At 37.3% G+C, this 19,186-nt stretch overlaps 1 protein-coding gene across 3 annotated transcripts in view; it reads left to right on the top strand.

Moving 5' to 3' along the window:
* CRACR2A (calcium release activated channel regulator 2A) overlaps window positions 1-19,186 on the top strand; it is a 52,235-nt gene that overhangs the window by 9,400 nt on the left and 23,649 nt on the right. For all 3 annotated transcript variants that reach the window (XM_063148605.1, XM_063148604.1, XM_063148606.1), the window contains exons 2-7: window positions 131-369; window positions 4,695-4,806; window positions 6,953-7,121; window positions 8,647-8,793; window positions 14,296-14,386; window positions 16,917-17,012. In XM_063148605.1, coding sequence (XP_063004675.1) covers window positions 202-369; window positions 4,695-4,806; window positions 6,953-7,121; window positions 8,647-8,793; window positions 14,296-14,386; window positions 16,917-17,012 — 783 coding nt within the window. In that variant the 5' untranslated portion in view covers window positions 131-201. The remainder of the gene's footprint in view (window positions 1-130; window positions 370-4,694; window positions 4,807-6,952; window positions 7,122-8,646; window positions 8,794-14,295; window positions 14,387-16,916; window positions 17,013-19,186) is intronic.

The following is a 19,186-nucleotide window of genomic DNA, read 5'->3' as shown; positions in this document are numbered from 1 at the left end:
TGTCTTCAAAAAGCTTTTTCCTCTTCTAAGCTTTGGTGGCTAATTAAAGAAATGGTTGCTAAGAGATTGTATTGAAAGCATCATTAAGAGGGTCTGATTTAATTTTTTCCTTACTTTTTTCCATGCACAGGTTTCAGATCAGAATTTATGGGTAAATGGGATAGCAGCATCCCAGGATATTCCTGAGCTGAGACTGTAACCATGGACAGAATAAGAGGAGACTACACCAGTCCCGCGCAACCAGGAGATGCAGAGAGGAGCAGGACTGGAGAACAAGACCCAGAACTAACTGTTCTGGGAAAAGCACAAGAGTTCTTTCAGATTTGTGATCTGGAAGGCAAAGGCTTTGTCACTCGTCAAGACATGCAGGTAAAACACAATTGGTTGTGTGAAATGCACAGTGAGAGAAACTCCTAAAGCCCTTAATGAGTTGAGACTGATTAATTTAGAGTTAAAAATGTTAACACCCTCCTCATAACTTTAAAGAGATATGTGAGATTTAAAATAATATCTTTGAAGTCTTACATAATGCTTGCATTTTTCCTCGCAGACAAAGCAACAAAAAAGTGGAAAATCAAAGTAAATTAGGTTTAAAAAAAAGCCCCAGGACTTCAATTCTATTCTTGTTGAAAACATCGAAACACCATTAAATTCACTGCTTTGTGATTTGACACAATGTCAGGGGTGTATTTAGTCTGCCAATTCTATCCTTTTTTCAGCAAAATTGTGTAAATAAAGTCTTTCACTGTGCCTTCACTGTCAGGCTATGGTGAACTCTCAGCTGGATCACATATATATGTAGAAAGTACAGAGGAACAGTATTTTTAGCATTATTCAGTGTTGGCAGCAATCTTAGGAAATTGTGCTTAATTTGTTTGAGGGCCCAAAATCAGATTTGCTGAATATGCTGATGAGAAAAAGCAACTATATATAACAAAAGCTTTTTAAAATGTGATTGTGGCACATTGCAGAAGTGATAAGATGATTTGAGCCAGTATGTGGTAGAGAACAGAAATGTACTCATGCTTGACATGCAAAGCATAACTTGTGTTAATCCATTTCTACTTCAGCACTTACAGATGAAACAGAATTAGGGAGCAGGAACAAAACAAATTCATCATGATCTACGACTAAAGAAAGCATCTAATAGAAAATTTAGAAACTTTCTCTGTCCTGAGAGACAAAAGTTGTCTGTATGTATGAAAACACAGTTGAAACAACTTTACCTATTTTGGAAAAGCAAAACCCTCCTAAATAAACTGCTCAGTTTGCTAGCTCTCAAGAGCTTTCTTTGCAGTTGTGTGTTGCTGAGTTTTCTGATGACCTCTGTTAATTATGCAAAGTTAAAAAAAGAGAGGAATGCAGATGTTGGCTCTGCTGTAGGCTTTGCCAATCTGCATTATCTCACTGAAGTAACTGAATTCAAAAAGCCAAACATATTGCCAGTGTAGTGTTTGGTAAATCCAAAGCCACAGAGAGTTTAATGGATTACAATTTTACACTCTTTCTAAAAACTGAAAGGCATAGATTTTTACCTAATGGAAAACCACAATATTTATGTGTATGTATATGTATATAAAAAGTTTTAATACCTGTTTTTGCAAGGAATGTAAAATTATTTGATTCTGTTTGATTCTAGGTTTATGCTTAGAGTGCTGCTAAATTTATACTTCAGGTTCTAAAACAGATGCTGCAAAAATGCAGTAGAAATAGTGTTACAAAGAACAAATAAAGTTCTATTTCATTCCTCTATTTCATCATGTTTGTTTACTATAACTGAAAACTCCATCTATGTATGTAAGTGTATGTAAGTTCTTTAATATAGAAATAAAGGTGCTCAGGACATTTGAGATGGTGTTTATTTATATTTGATTTTATTTCCTGCATTTTTCATTCTGTTTGCTCCCTATAAGAAAAAAAAATTTAATGAAATAAATCAGTTTTTTTCCTTAAAAGGTACTAAGTGTTGATCACTTCTTCATTGTGCTGTATTTGGTAGGTCTGTACTGCCTATCATTCCTGAAGCTTTGCTTCAGATATAGGATGCTAATGCTAAGCCTTTTAATCTTTAGGCTTGGGATACAAGGCATGATTTCAAAAGAGCGCAAAGTATCTGAAATTTAATTAATCTTGATGGAACAAATCTTGCAGTGTTTTTTTCTCTTGTGTCTGTAACAGTTACTACACTAAAGGTTTACTCCTCCTTGATTATATGATGTTGTTTATTGTGAGAGGATGGTAATAGCTGGATTTTTAAAAAGAAATCCATTCCGTTTCCAAATATCAAATGCACTCAACTTTCAAACCAACAAGAGGTTTTCTGAAATGGCAAGAAAGAAAATTGTACCTTAGACTTGAAACCACAGTTTCATCTCTTGGTCCTTGAGGTTATAATGAATAATGAGAGTTAGTGCTGTAAAATGTTTTGTTCTAAAGTACATGGGAGGATTGGGTTCAGATGTTGCTCTTAGCTGTTTGACCTCTGTCCTTGTATTTAGCTGAGTAAAAGCTTGGTATTTTAGGAGAATTAAGCACAGATATCATGAAACCACAGAGCACATTTGGTGGCAGTGCAGATAGCTTCTTTTGAAGCTCCAGTGGTATCTCTGAATATGTTTTGTTTTGTTTTCTTTTCTTTTTAAAATTTTAGGAGCCTCATATTGAAAGGGCCTATGTATTTTTACAGTAAGCTTAAAATGAGCAAATAAACAAAAACACAACAGTGAGACCAATAACATTTTGCTTTCCTAGCCACAAACCACTTTAATTTTTTTATTAAGAAAAAACCCAAGAGGTTGGGAAAACATTGATTTAATCTTAGTAAGTGTCCCAGCTCATAAAAGTCTGCAAATGATCTGGAGGGAATTTAATGAAGCAAAATGTTGGTACATTCCTTAGAATCTCCTATTTTCACACCTTTTTTTTCCCCCTTCCCCCCAAGAAAATACAAGTAATAATGGTGTTTTCTACTGTAAATTTAGTGTAATTCTCAGCAGAATTTGGATGCTGCATTAGGGCACTGCAGCTGAGGTTGGAGAAGCCCATATTTGTCAGTCAGGTTTGCAGCAAGACCCCCAGATCATTGCGCTGGCATAGCAGCTGGGTCTGTATTTTTGGCATGGTCAGATTGGGTGCTCCTTCAGCAGGTTCCAAAGATCTGGTGGTAAGAGTACCGTGTCTGTTTTTCTGAATGTAAAAAGAGTAATTTGTTTGAAGCACCTTCTCCCTCATCAGTGTGGTGTTGACTGTAAGAATTTTACAGGAGAAGCTGATTATAAAAGGTGTCCCTTTAGATGGTAGAGTTTGAAATCCAAACTTTGGGAAGATGGGTGTGTTTAAGTAAGAAACTGAAGACACTGTTGAAAAAAGGCATTTAAACTGAGCATACATCAAGTTTTCCTAGGTTTTACTTCTGGAAGCAGGCAGCAATACACAACTAATCCTTATCAGAAATCCCTTTTTAACTATTCCAGATAGTTCTGTGCTTTAGTAGCGCTGTTGCTTTTACTTCTCAGGACCACCTTGGAATTCCTTTTAACACTCCTATCCAAACAGTTCATAAAGCATACCCTAAACTCTTTGTGGCAACCAGGGAACTCCTGGTTAATGCATTTCAGCCAATTCTTTCCTTGCCTGTATGGCTTAGAATACCGAATAGTGGTTTGTGCTGTTTTGGATTGCAGGAGAAATGGTTTTTTGGCCCCAAATCCCTCCCCCACAGTGGAACAGATCAGCACTCTTAATCTAATGAACTTTATCAACCTACTAGCTTGCGGTTTTAATATGTTGTATATAAAACAGGAGTTTTGGGGGGGATTAAAATGTTAATTAATATAGCAGAGGAGTGAACCAGTGTGCATTTATATTGCTTCTCAAGCTGAGGAAAGGTTTTAATTTTCCTAGTGCTGTCTCCCAGTGGAAATGCTGGTTATTGGTGTTGTTTGCCACTCCAGTTTCCTCCTGTTTCTGGGAATCTGTCTACACTGTTAAAAGAATTAGGGTAAAACCATTAGTATCAGTTTTATAGAAGTCTTTTCTTTTATGTCTTTAGATTATCAGGAAAAAGTATGTGATATTTGTGGAGCTGATTTTATGAAGCTATGTCTTTTTTGGTGTGAGCATGCTTAATTACAGAAGTAGACAGTCATGAACTCCATTTAACTCATTGTGGGAACTACAGGTTTTGTTCTTAGACTGTGAAGCTGTCTTAGCTTTGTTTTATTTGCTTATTTATTTATGTACACTTTTTGAATCAGCTTGAATCAATACAATATATTCTCTATAATGTAGCCATCTAGAGAGTCTCTTGCTTGACTTTATGACGTGGAAGGAACTTGTTGTACAATTCTGCTGCCAAGTTTGCCCAGTAGCCTGATAACCAGGGCATTTCACCAAGCTAATCAAGCCATTTCACCAGGAGGCTGAGACTCCACCTCAAGTTCTTCCTCTTCTCCATATGTTTGGAATTTGTGGCACCAGACAGTTGTTCTCCCTGTGTCATCATAATGGATTCATAAAGACAAATAAGTCATTAAAGCACATGTCCCTCACTTGATCTGGTTTTGCTCTGTAATTAGATTTTCACTTAGGGAAGCAAAGGACCTATCCTGCTGTGCTATGGATGTTTTGTAGAACCCAGACTTCCTCTTATCCTGTAGTAATGGAGAAAGTTGCTGCATGTTTTGTCATTACAGAGACTGCATCCTGAGTTACCTCTTAGCCTGGAAGAACTTGAAAAAGTTTTTGTTACATTGGATGCTGATGGCAATGGCTCACTTACCCCAAAGGAGTTCGTCACAGGATTCAGTGAGTTTTGGAAACATGTCTCTTCTTTTGAGCTTTATTCATGTTCTGTACTCTCCACATGAATCAAGTGGAACTTTGTCTTAACTGGACACTTAATACTTAAGGGTGCCAGACTGTTCCCTAAATGTAGCAGAGGAAGAAGTGATCAAATTATATGAATGAGTAGACAAAGGGCTTCTGGGTCTTTCTCTCCTGTGTAAAATGACAAGCCATGACACAGTATGAAAAAGTGATGAAATCACCTGAATCACACCTGTTTTAAGCTGTTAAATAAATCTATGTACAATTTATTGAAGGTTTCCTTTGGGCAGGGGGGATGGGGAATCTTGTGTGTTATTTCATATCAGGTAATAGGATGAGAAAGATAATTAAAATTATCTCTAATCTTAATGTAAGACAATGTTGGAGTATGTTAACACCACTGTCCTTAGAACTATGGGAATGCTTTCTACAATGAATTAATTCTTCAAGTGATGCTAATTTATTTCAAAACAAAACAGGATGAGGCACTTATTACTTCTGTAAGATATGATCTGATAAGTTCTTTGTAACTGCTTGTTTTTCAACAGCACCCTTATTGTCATATTCTCTGTGTTTGTCACAGGGTGGTTTTCTCCCCAGATGTGACGTTCCAGATAAGATGACAATGTTAGTTAAACAGTGCTTGGTTGTTTATGCAGAATCAATTTTGTACCTAATTTTAGCTCTGCTGGCTAAGCTTAAGTATTTTCTCTAGAAAAATGAATCTCATCTAGGTGTGAATTGTAACAGCAAATCTTAATTTAGTTAATATCTACAGGTCCAACAAGTAGGACCTATGTTTTTATTTCCATCAGTAGTTTGAAACCCTAATTCTCTTATGTCCCACCTCTCCCGTTGTAGAGGTAGAACAAGTATCTTCATAGGGTATGCTCTAATCTGAAAATTAACATTATTAGAATATGAAATAATATATGCTTTGCTTTTCATGAGTTAAATTAAGATTACTTCCATAAGCAGTCCCTGCATAACCAAAGCTCTTTACTAAGGGAGGTTGTAAGTGGCTGCCATCTCAAGCAGTTCCAGATCCTGGGGATTCTTCCTGCTCAGGTGCTGGAGCCCAGTCCAGAGGCCCAGGTGGATGTGGCCACTGCTTTCCTGTTTTAAACACGTACCCCAAAGACACCCACACACCACACACAGGACATGGACCACACCACGTAAAGGATAAGGATAGATAGTTTGAAGCATGGTGCATCTTAACCTGCCACACAGCACTGACAGGTATTTTCCAGGCCAGCTAGTCCTACATTTGGCTAGGCGATGATGTTGGCATTCCTGGAAGCAGAAGCTGTAGTAGATAAAAGCTGCTTGAGCAGCCAGAGTAGTGTCTGGATAAAGCTCATGCTGCACCAATTACTCTCTCAACTGGGAGGGTCCTGTTTCTATTTCTCTAATGGTGGCAAATCTGAAATTTACTGTAACCCCTCTTTGCAACGTACTCAGTTCTGCTGCAAACATGCTCTGTTGGGTGCTATGAGAAAAGCAAGATGGAGTTAATAAAAACAAAACTACACCAGGTTTCTGTTTCCTTGGATCTATAGAAATTTCTGTAGTGGAACTTAGAATATAACAAAAAAATGCTTAGCATAAAATCACAATATTCCCCACCCCAATCCCCCAAAAAGTTGACTAGTCATGTGATAATTGCACTTCTGCATCCTCACCATACAACTACTGTTAATAAAATGTAGCTTTCTGTATGCAGTTTATATAGGAATTGAATGTGTGTCTTTGGTCATGCACTAAAAAGAATGTTAAATTTTATTTAATATACATTTTATCAGTACTGATATTTTAGATCCCTAATCTATTTGAACCTATCAAGAAACAAACCCACAACATTTATGAAGAGTTGTTACTGCAATTTATGTCCTTTTATGCTTTGCATGGAGATACAAATTTTTTTATTGTTTGTGAATTTTGAGGTGGATGATTTACTGAAGGTTAGACATTAAATGGGGCACAAAGCCAGCCATAGAACTCAGGGATCCTCTTGGGGTGCCCCAAACTTTTGTTCATTTACCATAAAATTTGAGTTTTAGTATGACATTGCTTCTTATAGTAATTTCTGAAAATGCTAATGTGTGTAATTTCTAATTCTTAGGCCAATTTCTTTTGGAGCAGATTGCTTTGAAAAATGACATGGTGCAACCATCAGAAGGAGAAACAGCCTGCCCAGTTAGATACGAAGAGACCACGACTGGTGATGAGGATGAAGAATTCCAGTTCTCAAATCTCATGGATCGGCTTGGAGCTGCAAAGGTTTTGGATGAGTGAGTTCTCACAGCAATCATCAGTTGTATGACCCTTTATGATTCACCTCTGGGTTTGATTTAAATGGAATCCAAGATGAACAGCAAGAACAAAAGCTGCTAAAAACCACAGAGTTTCTTTAAAAAACTAATTTTCTTGCTGTCATGATAAAATGCTTGACCAAATTTCTAAAAGCAAAACTGTTGTACTCCAGGCACATGAAACGTGTTTTTCTGCCACGTGATCTGAACATAGATAATTACAAGCATGTAATCCACAGATGTCACTGATTTTCAATTGATGCGTGTTGACTGCTATTTTTGGCAAGGGCTGCGTTTAAAGTGCACCATAAGTAGGGAATTTTTCTCCATATTTTCTGCTTTTTCTCCTCTTCCTGCCTAATCGCCTATTGTGGTTGCTTTGGTAATTCTACTTCTTCCAAGGCTAGGATGGATCTCTGAAAAATGGAGCATAAAACCTGCTCAAAGAGCTTTGTATGTGACGGCCTCGCATTCATTGGTCAATCACAATGAATACCGTAGAACAAAAAAAAAAAAACAAACAAAACCTTGGGCAAAATGGGAGAGCATCTGGACAAGTGGTACAAATATTTAAGAAATACATCCGTGATTCTTACTATGGAACAAAAGCACTCATCTGTCCTTGTCTTCCCTTGACTGCCTGTTCCAGGAAACAGTTCATTGTCAGCCATCCTGAAAGCCTTTCATTATGAAGAGATATTTATCACCCATTTTTTCTATCCTTACTCTTATTTTGTCCTTTAAATACAGCACTCTTTGCTGGCTAGGTTTAGGATTGCAATGGTCATGGAGCAAAGTGAGTCAGGAAGAAACAAAGTGGTTCAGGAAAATATTGGCAAAGTATTAGAAATCCATTATAATTCACAATAGAGCTGTCAGTGTCTGCTGAACAGATTTGGAAACACAACATTATCTTGGTAAATCTTTAAATTTCAAGGTAAATCAAAATTTCAAGATGTTTTGTTCTGCTTTTTGTAGCAGAATCACCATGGAAGAAAAATGTATTGAAAATGAAAGAATGCGGTAGAAATGCAATTTGTTAACATATCTATGTTACTTAGGAGTCTGAATCTCATTCATTTCTTATGAGGGAGGGATTTTGTTAGCTTTTCCACTGCCCTCTCCCCTCTAGATACGTGGAAACTTCTTTAATTCTAATAGAAGTGATGGCAGGGCATACTGTATCTTGTCTTGTCTCCTTTCTTACCCATTCCTGTTTAGGTGGAGTGCCTGGCAAGGCACCCACTAAACAAGCAGTTCCTGTGCTGTTCTGCAATCAGGAATGGCCAGATGTTGCAATGTATTTTTTTTAATAAATTTGATCTCCATAATTTTCCACCCCCTCATCCTTCTCAAATCTGGCACAGTTTAGGTTGTTTTTAATAAGTTTTGTGTTCTGACTAGTGTTGCCCTGAAGCCTCCATCTACTAAGGGTGCTAAGGACATTTACTGCAGCCTGGGAAATGTTCTCTCTTAATGAATCCTTTATGATGTTTTCTTTCAGCGAGGCTGATGTGAAGCAACTTTGGTTGCAGCTAAAAAAAGAAGAACCTCATTTACTTTCCAATTTTGAAGAGTTCTTGGTCAGAATTTTTTCCCAGCTCCAAGAAGCAGATAATGAGAAGAATGAATTGGAATGTGCTCTAAAAAAGTTAGTACTTCTCTTTGTTAGACTGCTTGTGTAGTTTGAGATATTTCACCTGCTATTTGAACTTCTGAAATAAACAAGGTATTTCAGCGGAGACCGAAGGACAAGACTTCACATAATGTAAAATTTGCTATAATGTGAAATTTTATCAAGCATTAAGACTATGGGTAGAACCATTCATATGGCAGAACTGAATCAAATTAGCTTTCCTCTTCTGGTTAAGATTTTATTGACTGAAATTCTTTTGCAGATATCTGTTATTGCATTGAGGTTTTAAGACAATATTGAGTGATTCCAATCCAGTTAATCAGTTTGATTCCAGAGGAAAGTCATATTTAACAGTAAATCTGGCAAATTGTCTGTGTGCTTTGCAAGCATTGCGTGCAGAAAAGCTATAAACCTGGATTAACTGGCCAGAGACATAAGAGGTTTAAGATGTTAGAGCAGCACAAAGCACTGATACTAGTGAAAATGTAAGCTAACAAATATACATAAAGCAAAGCTATGAAATATAGTAAATAACATATGTATGTTTTATATGTAAAGCATATAAAATATAAATATAAACAAATACATAAAATACACATACAAAAATATGTATAAGAAGTAAAAATTAACAGATCATTTTTTTGTATGTAGTTATCTAGAGGGAGTAAAGTTATGATGCTAAATCTTAACAAAATGCAAAACTGTGGGTGTAGTTGAAGTTCCACTGTATTTTTATTTTAAAGTGTTACTTCTGAATTTCAGATTCTTACAGACTGAGCAATAAAGGCAAATATATTGATGAAATTTTACTTCATTTGTTCAGCACTCTCCTGACTATTCTGAGAATGTGACAAGGCCTATGAAGAAGGAAAAGACCTAAAAATGTATGATCATTAAAGACAATTGGTTTATATTGGTAGTAGCATTTTCAGCTAAGTCTCTGTGTGTGGTTTTAGCCTTCAGACAGCTGGAAACAGCATACAGAGAGTTTTGCTGTCGATTTTAGACTAGAGCTTGTTAACTACCATGTGTGGTGAGAGGTTTGTTCTGTGAGGGTTTTCTGGGTTTTTTTGGTGAATGTTTTTTTGGGAGCTGAATGAAAAAATGTGTCTCTTTAATAGCTCTGATCAGTGCAGAGGTGTACAGAGAGTACATTAGCATTATCTTTTCTGGCTGATATAAAATGTCTACCTTGAAAGTGTGTTGGATTTTCATGCCTTTGTAGTAGACATGTTTTTGCTAATTTCTTCTTTTTGTTGCTCCTGCTAACACCGCTGATTTCAGCACGCTGATTGTTGTTTTGTTTGTAGTCGATTGCTGGAAGGAATCAGAGTGGTAATGTAACAGTGGGGATAAATAACCTGTTTCTTTTAAACTATGTATGAATCGTAACAAAGCTCAAGACAGCATCATAGAGGGGAGAAGATTAATTTTTTTTAATACCCACATACTCAATAGCACTAAGATGCATGTATCTGAGAGACTGGCCAGGATTTACTGTGGGGTCACAGAAGAGAAGGGATGCTGGGTTTTGAGGACCTATAATGTCTACTGGTCTCTTCTTGATTGGTGACAATAATATTCTTTGGAAATTGAATATGAATTTGATCTTTTGTCTTTTCTGCCTGAGTCTTTCCTTCCTGACTCACCTCTGTGAGTCATTAGGCAATAAGGCAGTCTACTCTCTGCCTTTTGTCTCATTTCCTGGGTGTAGGCTGTGCTTTTGTCTTCAATTGTTCCTTTTTCTTCTATCCTGGATGCCCTCAGAAGTTTCATGTGCGCGTGCTGGGATCTTTATGCCATAAAAATCTATGCTCTTCACCCATGATGTTCTTCTCTACAATTTTTTTTGCCTTTTTTTTCTGGACTTTTCACATTCTGGACCTTTCTTTCTTGAACCTGAGTCCCATGGTTTGAGACATCCAGGAGTTTCATCCTGTTCTGGTTCAATAGATCCAGTAGGTTGCTGTTTGTAGGTCCAGGCAGCAGTGAGGATGAGCATATATTCTCAATACACAAACATGCAAATACAGCACACCTGGGGGACTGTGCAGGATTATACTGATGTAACTAGAGAGAGAGAGGAAAGACAAAATCAAATGGGTTTTAAATCTAAACCAAATGTGATTTTGTGGGTACGATATTTATTTACCAGGGTTTGTTCTCCTTGATTTTCGGTATTTGTGTTTCATTTTAAGGGCTTTGAAATTAGTTTGAAATTAGATGGCTTCTTAAACATAGTAGTAGTGGTTTTAAAAATAATAGGGTGATGTGTTGAGCACCCCAAAAATGCAGAGATGAACATTAGGAAGAGAAAATAAAATAATGCTCATGTGATGGGCAATTACAATTCCAGAGAAAGCCCATGGGGGCATTGCAGAGAGCTTCCCAAAATCAGCCAAAAGAGCCCATTAAACTGCTTGGCACTAGCAGGGAGGGTACTGGGCATGTGGCAAAGCATGTTTTTGCCACTGCATGGACTCTTAGTGCACCCATATCCTTAGCACACTGTGGGAAGTTCTCGTCTCTGCAACACAGGAACAGTGTAGTGGGATGGGGAAAAGTGCAGGGAATGGCAACTCAGTGGTTAAAGGAATAGAGCAGCTATTCTGAGAGAGCTATTTTTAAAAGGTCGTATCTCTTGAATGAGGAGGCAAAGGCTGGAGTGGAATATGACAGACCTTGTTATTCTTCAAATCCCTGGCAGTAGAACCAAGGGGCTTTTAGTAAGACTGATAGGAAGTAAGCCTAAAAGAGATGAGAAGGACCTTTTTCTTCTAATAGCAGATAAAATCTTCAACTGCCATTAGCTCTGTGTGCTGCTGTGCTTTTGCATTTGAAGGACAAACGTAATAAAAATGTAGACTCTGTTTCAAACAAGAGTTCTAAACAGGCAAGATAAACAAAAGGGTAAAGGGAAAGGGAAATATGAACTGACTTCTCACTTAGCATGGGATAGTGTCAGAATCCATCTTTGTGGAAGATGAGGAGAATCAGCATCTCAGGAGATTAGTTCACACTGTGCACAAATCACTGTAATTTTTTAAGGAGAAAGAACCATTATGACAAACTGCACAGACAGCAGTTATGAAATCAAAACAATTCACATTGCAGCTACACGTATGGGTAGAAATTAAACCCTTGCAAGTGTGTTGATCCTGAACCTATCGTCTGAACTTAGTGAACTCACATTACATTTCATTTGTTTTTATCTCTATCTCTTTATTCCACAGTTACTGAAAGGAGAGACTAAATTATCAAATATGGCTGAAATTATAAAACTATGCATTAAGTAAAGCTTGAAGAGGTAATCTAAGGGAATAGAAAAACATGTTGTATTTTTCACATTAAAACGATATATCCTTATCACATAAAAATGATATATCCTTATCAATTCAGTTTTTTTTTCTTCTGAATATATCTGGGGAATATTTGCCAGCTAATTTTTTTTTCTTCTGCTCGTTAGTTATTTTTCTTATAATTGTTAGACTTTTGATTACGAGGGGGTATTATTTTCCCCTTCTGTTTAATTTGATCAGAGATAAGAATGGAATCCATGAATGGAATGCTTGCAGGGTATTCAGCCTGCAGAAATGGCGTGTACTTATGTGCCAGAGCAACTGAAAAGATTCCTACACTCAGTAGTGCTTTCAGGATGTAGTCTTCATGGTGCTGCCATATCCTTTGCTTCCAAACACATTAGAGGGGAAAAAAATACCTAAATCAGCAAGCTAAAACACAGGACTGAAGTTATTCTCCCTGTCATACAGAAGCCCAGGAAATCTTTATGATTCCCATGGAAACACTGACTGCTGTGCAGTGTGTTCTGCCTCTGCAAAGTTACAGGGCTTTTCAGTAGTCAGTCTAGTGCTGGTCAAAGTGACATTTAACTGCATGAATACAGTAGGTGTAGGGTCCTAGCATCTCTGCCATGCCTTTCTAAGTAGTTGTTATTTCTCTAGGGATTTGTGTAATTTGCTTCCATTGATGAATGCTAATTTAAGAAATTAGCATTTTCTTAGTTTCAAGAAAATAATTTGAGATCAGAGCATGACACATTTTTACAGTGTAAGGCGACTAAAGCAACTAAGGGGCTTCTGGATTATCTGGCACTCTCTATTTGAAATGTTGCAATTACGTGGCAAAGGCCCTTTTGGGGCCTGGTTTTCTCACCTAGTCAGAGTTTATGAAAGTCTTAAGTGATAGCCATTGTTTTCCTCCAATTCTTGTAGCTTAACAGTTGTGTATTGCTTCTGTAAATCCTGGGAAAATGTCTCACTTTTTTTACCTGTGACTGAAAAAGCAAGCTGGCAGTGTCAGGTGTTCTGCTGTTGAAAGGGGGAAGCACAGACTTTTTTCTGGCTTTACTCACTCTTCTTAGATTAGGTAAAGTTTTTGAATTTTCTTTAAAATTGGCTTTGTTTTAAATTAGAAGAGAACCAGGCCTTCAATAAGGGAAAACATGGAATATGTACCACATTGGGTAAAAAAAAAAGGTAGATACAAAATAAATACTGGGTTTTTTTCTGCTACATGTTCCTTGTCTTGCTGATGTGAATGCCATTGAAGATTTGGTACTTTATTTGTGACAGATGCATTATGCAGATTGCTCAAAGAACAGCTATGGCAGGAAGAATATGAGGCAATATACAGTACTGTCAGATAAAGTTCCTAATAATCACTATAAAAATTATTCTACGATGTCTCCTGAGTTTGATACAAAGATATTTTTGCTTTTCAGTGTCTGGATAGTGAGCATAGCATAGAATAGTAGCAGAACAAAGCAGATATCTTGTTCCCTGTCAACAGTTAAATTTTTTTCTGTCCTAGCTAAACATTTGCTCCTAAGCTAAACATTGTAATCCTTCATGGATCAAACTGCAGTGATATTTTAATTGCAATATTCCACTGGAAAAAAGTGAACTTTGTAGGTTCTTCTTTTTTCTTCCTACAGTTGCATACACTTGTGCACAGCATATTTATTTCTGTTCCTTGTCTGGGCTTTTCAAATTTGTTTCAGCAGAGCAGTTAGAGAGGCAGTAAGGCTGCTTTCAAGAAGGTCTTTCAAGAATTCTATTCTAGCTAATGTGTCTTAGATAGAAGTACTTCATTCAGTACCCTTGAATGGGCAACAATGCAGTCTAGGAATAGAAAACAGGAAATTGCCATGAAAATAGTTTTAACGGTCAATTTTAGGTTCTGATATGTTGGTATTGTCATTAGGAAACTCTTCCTTTTACCCAAGATCTAGTAGTCATTAAAATTGCATAATGAACAGCTGCTTTTTATGGAAACATCAGTTTTATATTAGCTTTTGAGCTACTGAAGCTTTACTTCCATGAGAAAGAAAAAAAAAATCTGTGAGCATTGCTGCACAAAAATTTCTATTTCCTTGACACCAGAACATTCTTTGGAGTTTTGTGTAAAGGCAGAGATGTGGAACTTAGCTGGTAATGTGGGCCATGACTTGAAGTAATGCTGCAAAGACCCACTCAGTGTATTTTTATCTCTTATTAGGAAAATTGCTGCTTATGATGAAGAAATTCAACATCTCTATGAGGAAATGGAACAGCAAATCAAAAAGGAGAAAGAACTGTTTCTCTTGAAAGTGAGTGTCTCTGTTAGAGTGGCCATGGATTCTGCTCCCCCTTTCAGTGGTTTTAAACTCATTCTGGGTGTGAAATTAAAGCCCACAAAATGTATTTCACAACAGAGGAAGAAAAAAAATTTTTTCCTCACAGCTACTTTTGTGCTGCAGCTTCAAACTTTTAGTCTCTGCAGCTGCAGGCTAAGTGACTTGTTGGATGAAGGAGCTGTGATGTCCTGTGCTCAGTGGCTGGCATACAGCACAGCTGGCATGCTTTTGAAAGTCACTTGAACTACAAATATTGTATTGTTGGTGCTACTCTAGGTCCAGCTTCTGGTCACAATCAGGAAAAACACTCTGTGAGGTTGTTCAGAGCAGCACTAATCCTGTTGAATTCTGCAGTCTCTGATTTTTGGGAGGGATAACAATAAGGGATGAATCAAGTGATGGTAATTTGTGGAACAACCACAGGTTATTTACCAAATAAATGCAGGACAGAATCTTTGGTGACTGCCATGGTGCTTCCAAAACACCTGAAGATGAATTCCCTTCTCTTGGGAAGTTGTCTTTAAATCTCCTCTACTGTGTCTGTAGTCTTTTCTTTGGATTTTTCATTCCTGCTTTTTCTTGTAAAATTAGGAAAGTACCAAGGACTCCCGGCATGCTCCAGGAAAGAATCACCCTATAATCTTATAGGCCTTACTTCATAGCTGGGTCAGGATGCTCAGGAACATGGTCAGTTACTTTTTGAGTATTAAAATATTGGAGGTTTCACGGCTGCTCTGGGTGCCCTGGGACAGTCAATCATGAGCTACTGGCTCATCCCTTTTTGTTGTCTTGGCATCAGTCATTTAAATGAAACAAATACATGGTTTCAGCAATACGTGATAGAAATAGTTGCCAAAATAGTGGTTATTGCCTCCATTCTCAATCAAGTATGTATAAATATATCTAGACAATGTAATCAAATATATCTCAGGCTTCCTTTTGTGATGCAAATATATCAAGTATTTTTTGTTCCCTGGCAACCAAAATAAAATAAAAGAAAAAGAAAGAGAAACAGAAAAAAAAAGTGCCTTATCAGCTGCCTAAGGAGTCATTCCTTTCACTTGCCTTACTGGGTAGTGAACCTGACTCAAATTTTCAAGTTTTTTTCCATTCCAAGCTGAGAGCAGTTTTTAGTGGTGGATAAGATGAAACCTTTAAATAAAGTTTGTATACCAGCTGAAGGATAAAAAGTACTTGCAACTTTGCCTGACAGCACTTTTGTGGAACAAATAGTTTATGTGCTCTTAATAGTCCACAACTGAAGTGGTACTGAAAAGCCCCAAACAACAAAGACTTTTCCGTAAGCAATGATTGTTGGATCTCCTAATTAGTTATATATTTGAGGTTAAGCCATTTCTTTCAGGCTTTTTCATGAAAGCTTCCCACTCAAGCTATTTACAGTTTAGTCAGCAGTCGCACTAAGGGCTGCCAGACACTCATGAAGTATTGTTTCTTTGCATGACTAATTTGAGATCTGGGGAGATCTGACTGTTAAATTCTTTCTCTAATGCAAAGTCTTACAAAGACTTTTCAGCCTGGGGAGATGCATTGATGCCATATAAAGGGGAAATTATGGTGGCTTGAATGAAGAGCAGCTATTGAAGAATACATTTAAAGAAATTGGTAAGATGCAAATAAGTACAAATTGTAGCTATTTACAATACTTAATACCCTGCTGACTGAATGTTACACAAAAGGGGCAGTTAGTCTGTTTTTTCACTTGCATATATATTCTTCCCCAGAAAGAACCAGTTGTCATGCATTTCGTTACCCCATTACGTGTACTGCTTAAGGGAAAACACTTGTAACAACGACTGCTGCCATGAGGGAATTTTTATTTTTGTTTAGAGGCATTTTCCTGGGGACCTTAGAGAGTAGAAGCCTGTTTTTGGAGAAACAGGACAGATTCTCAGCTGATACAAACTGCTGGAACCTGATTTTACTCAGGAGAGGGCTGACAATTTTTTTCAGCTGAGGAGTGTCAGGACTAATCCCAAATGTGACTGGGAGTTCCCGGTGACTGCAGGATACTTAGATAGTGGACAGGTTCATATAATTGCTAAGGGAAAGGCAGAGATTGAAGCCCCAGTTGCTTGTTTATACCAGTGGAACATCTGTGAAAAATTGTTGTTAGTGACGGATTCAAAGCGTGGAGTTTCTTTCACATCAGACTGAGTTGCTGTGGCTGGAAACGAGAGGATACATTCTGGCTGCATTGATCTAGACTGGCTCAGCTCCTCAGCCTCCTGCCTGGGATGATTGCCTCCACTTTCTAGACTCAATACCTACTCATGTGCAATCAGCACATTCTGTACCAACCATAGCCATGGAAGCTGCTGGACTACAGCAGTTTAGAGATTCATGAGTGATACCACCCCTAAACTGAGTACTACCTGTGTCTTGTGATAGTCACTGGGGAAAGCTTAATCACTGACTCGTTATTTCTCCTCCTATGATGCAATTGTGCTGTTCTGTTAATCCATTTCCTCTTGGAATTTTGCAGGACACAGAGAGGTTTCAGTCCCAAAGTCAAGAGCTGGAACGCAAGCTGCTGTCAAAAGAACAAGAACTGGAACAGCTGGTTCAAAAACAGAAAAGGGTACTAACTGATATCCTTTGGAGTTAAGAAATAGATGGCTTTTATTTGCTCATATGATTTTCTTTAGGTACTATTTTAGGTTCCAAAACTGCAAGTTGGTGTGATGTGGTTGTGCCAAATTGTGACCTTCTGTTGTTTTTGTGTCATGTGCTTAGGAAAAATGTTAATCTCTATTTCCAAAGTAGTTTTCCTTTTATGTGGCAAAATGGAGAGTAAAATAATGCTTTGCATGTTGTCCCCAGGTACTAGGTTAATTTTTATGAAAATGTGGCATAATTCCACTGCCCTCAGTCTTCTAGGAACTGGCTTAACACCTAGTTTAAGAGCAGAGAACAATGATTTGGCTCTTCTAGTGCACACCTCTGCTCAAAGCCTGTACCAGCCACTCATTTACTTGTTTTGTACTGATTCAGCACTATGAACTCAAAATGCTCCCTCCTGAACAACTTGCTCCTGATATATCTCTGTGATAACACTTTTATAGCAGTGCATGTTTTCCTTGCATTGGTAACAGCTTGTCAAGTTCCCATAATAAAACCTGAGGTCTTTTGCTTCTAAAATGCATGGCCTGCTTGGGGGAGCAGAGAACTTGCTGTAAAGTGGCTCCAAGGTGATTGCAGTAAAGACTAGTAATAGAGAAAGGAGGTAGCACTGGAATTTAAAGGGCTGAAATGGAGTGCTGTAAACACAATTCCCTCTGTAGAATATGAATTTGTGGACAAAAAGAAGAAAGTTTTTCACAATGAGAACCATCAGCTGTTGCAATAAACTTCCTGGGGAAGTGGTGGATTCCCCAACACTGGACACTAAAGATTTAGCTGGGCAGGATGCTGGGTCATCTTGGCTAAACTGTATTTTTGCCAAAGAAGGTTGGAACAGATGAACCTTGAGTTACCCTTCCAAGCCAGTACTCTGTTATTCTGTGAAGTTTACCTGATAAGAATGCAGGACTGAACTAAAAGTCTATTCCACAGTTGAAATCAACTGCCTGATGTTAATTACCTTTGTCCAGTACCACTGTGAATCAGAATATATGTGGTTTTATGCAGGCTCTTTACCACATTGCAACACTATAATGGAATAATCTATACTTTGAAGATATCTGTGGGGGCATACAGATCAGGCATTTTTAGTCTGAAACTAACTGAGGAAGTATAAGAAATTACTTATTCTAATTTTCTAATGAATATGTTTAATATTTTCCTTTGTTTGTTTGTTTTTGCTTTAAAGCTCTGTTTAAACTTGATTGTCAACCAGTAATTCTCTAAAATTTTTTTTTTTTTAGTATGTGTTTTCTAAATTTGGTATAAAACCCACAGAAGCTATTCAAAGGCTTTCACTCAATTTTAAGCCTGGTGTAATCAATCAATATAGGGAACAATACCAGGAAGTCTTATCTTATGATTGTTGTCTAAATTGCCATTGTCTAATATTGCCTATCCTGGAGAACATAAAACAATATCTGTGCTATTTTTATTAGTATTGGCTTTTTATCTGGTTTTATGTTTCCATTTCTATTTACTACGTTGCTTATTATGAATAATATTGCCATGTTTGGTTTTTTTGTAATTTCTAGTATTTAGTATTTCCCCTCTCCATTATGAATTTGCATGAATCACTAGGGTGCTTTTGAAAGACAGACTCTTCATACACCATAAAGATGAAACTATCCCATTTTGGTTTTATGGAAAGGAAGCTGTGTTGGACGAATGGAATTCACTGTTTCTAATGCTGAGATGACATGATTTCATTCAGATGATTGATGAAAACTGAAACTTCTGTCATTCAACCAGCTGATTAGCCCATTGTTAATCTGATATGTAGTATTTGATGGGTTTTTTTTCTGATATAACAACCTAGTCTATTATTTGAGTGCTTTACTCAGTGTAGTTAGAGGCACTGTTTTCTACATATATTTTTCTGATTTCTAATGATCCTCTCTGAAAGTGACTCTCATCTTTACCCAGATCTGTTTTTGTAGTACCATGTCCCCACTCATTTTCTGGTGTTGCTTTTCATTCACTGAGATACCCATGTGTGGTGTCTAATGTTTGCCTTATCCAGAGGTCTCTTTCACTTTTGCCTCCTCCTCTGGCATGGAGATATACTTTGATAATTAAATCTCTTCTTGCAGACAGTGAAAGTAGCTTGATTTAGTTACAACTTCTCTGCTT

The sequence above is a fragment of the Melospiza melodia genome, chromosome 2, assembly GCF_035770615.1.
Source record: "Melospiza melodia melodia isolate bMelMel2 chromosome 2, bMelMel2.pri, whole genome shotgun sequence".
Classification (NCBI taxonomy): Eukaryota; Metazoa; Chordata; class Aves; order Passeriformes; family Passerellidae; genus Melospiza; species Melospiza melodia.
Note: the sequence above shows the minus strand (reverse complement) of the source record. Positions and strands in the feature narration are given on the sequence as shown.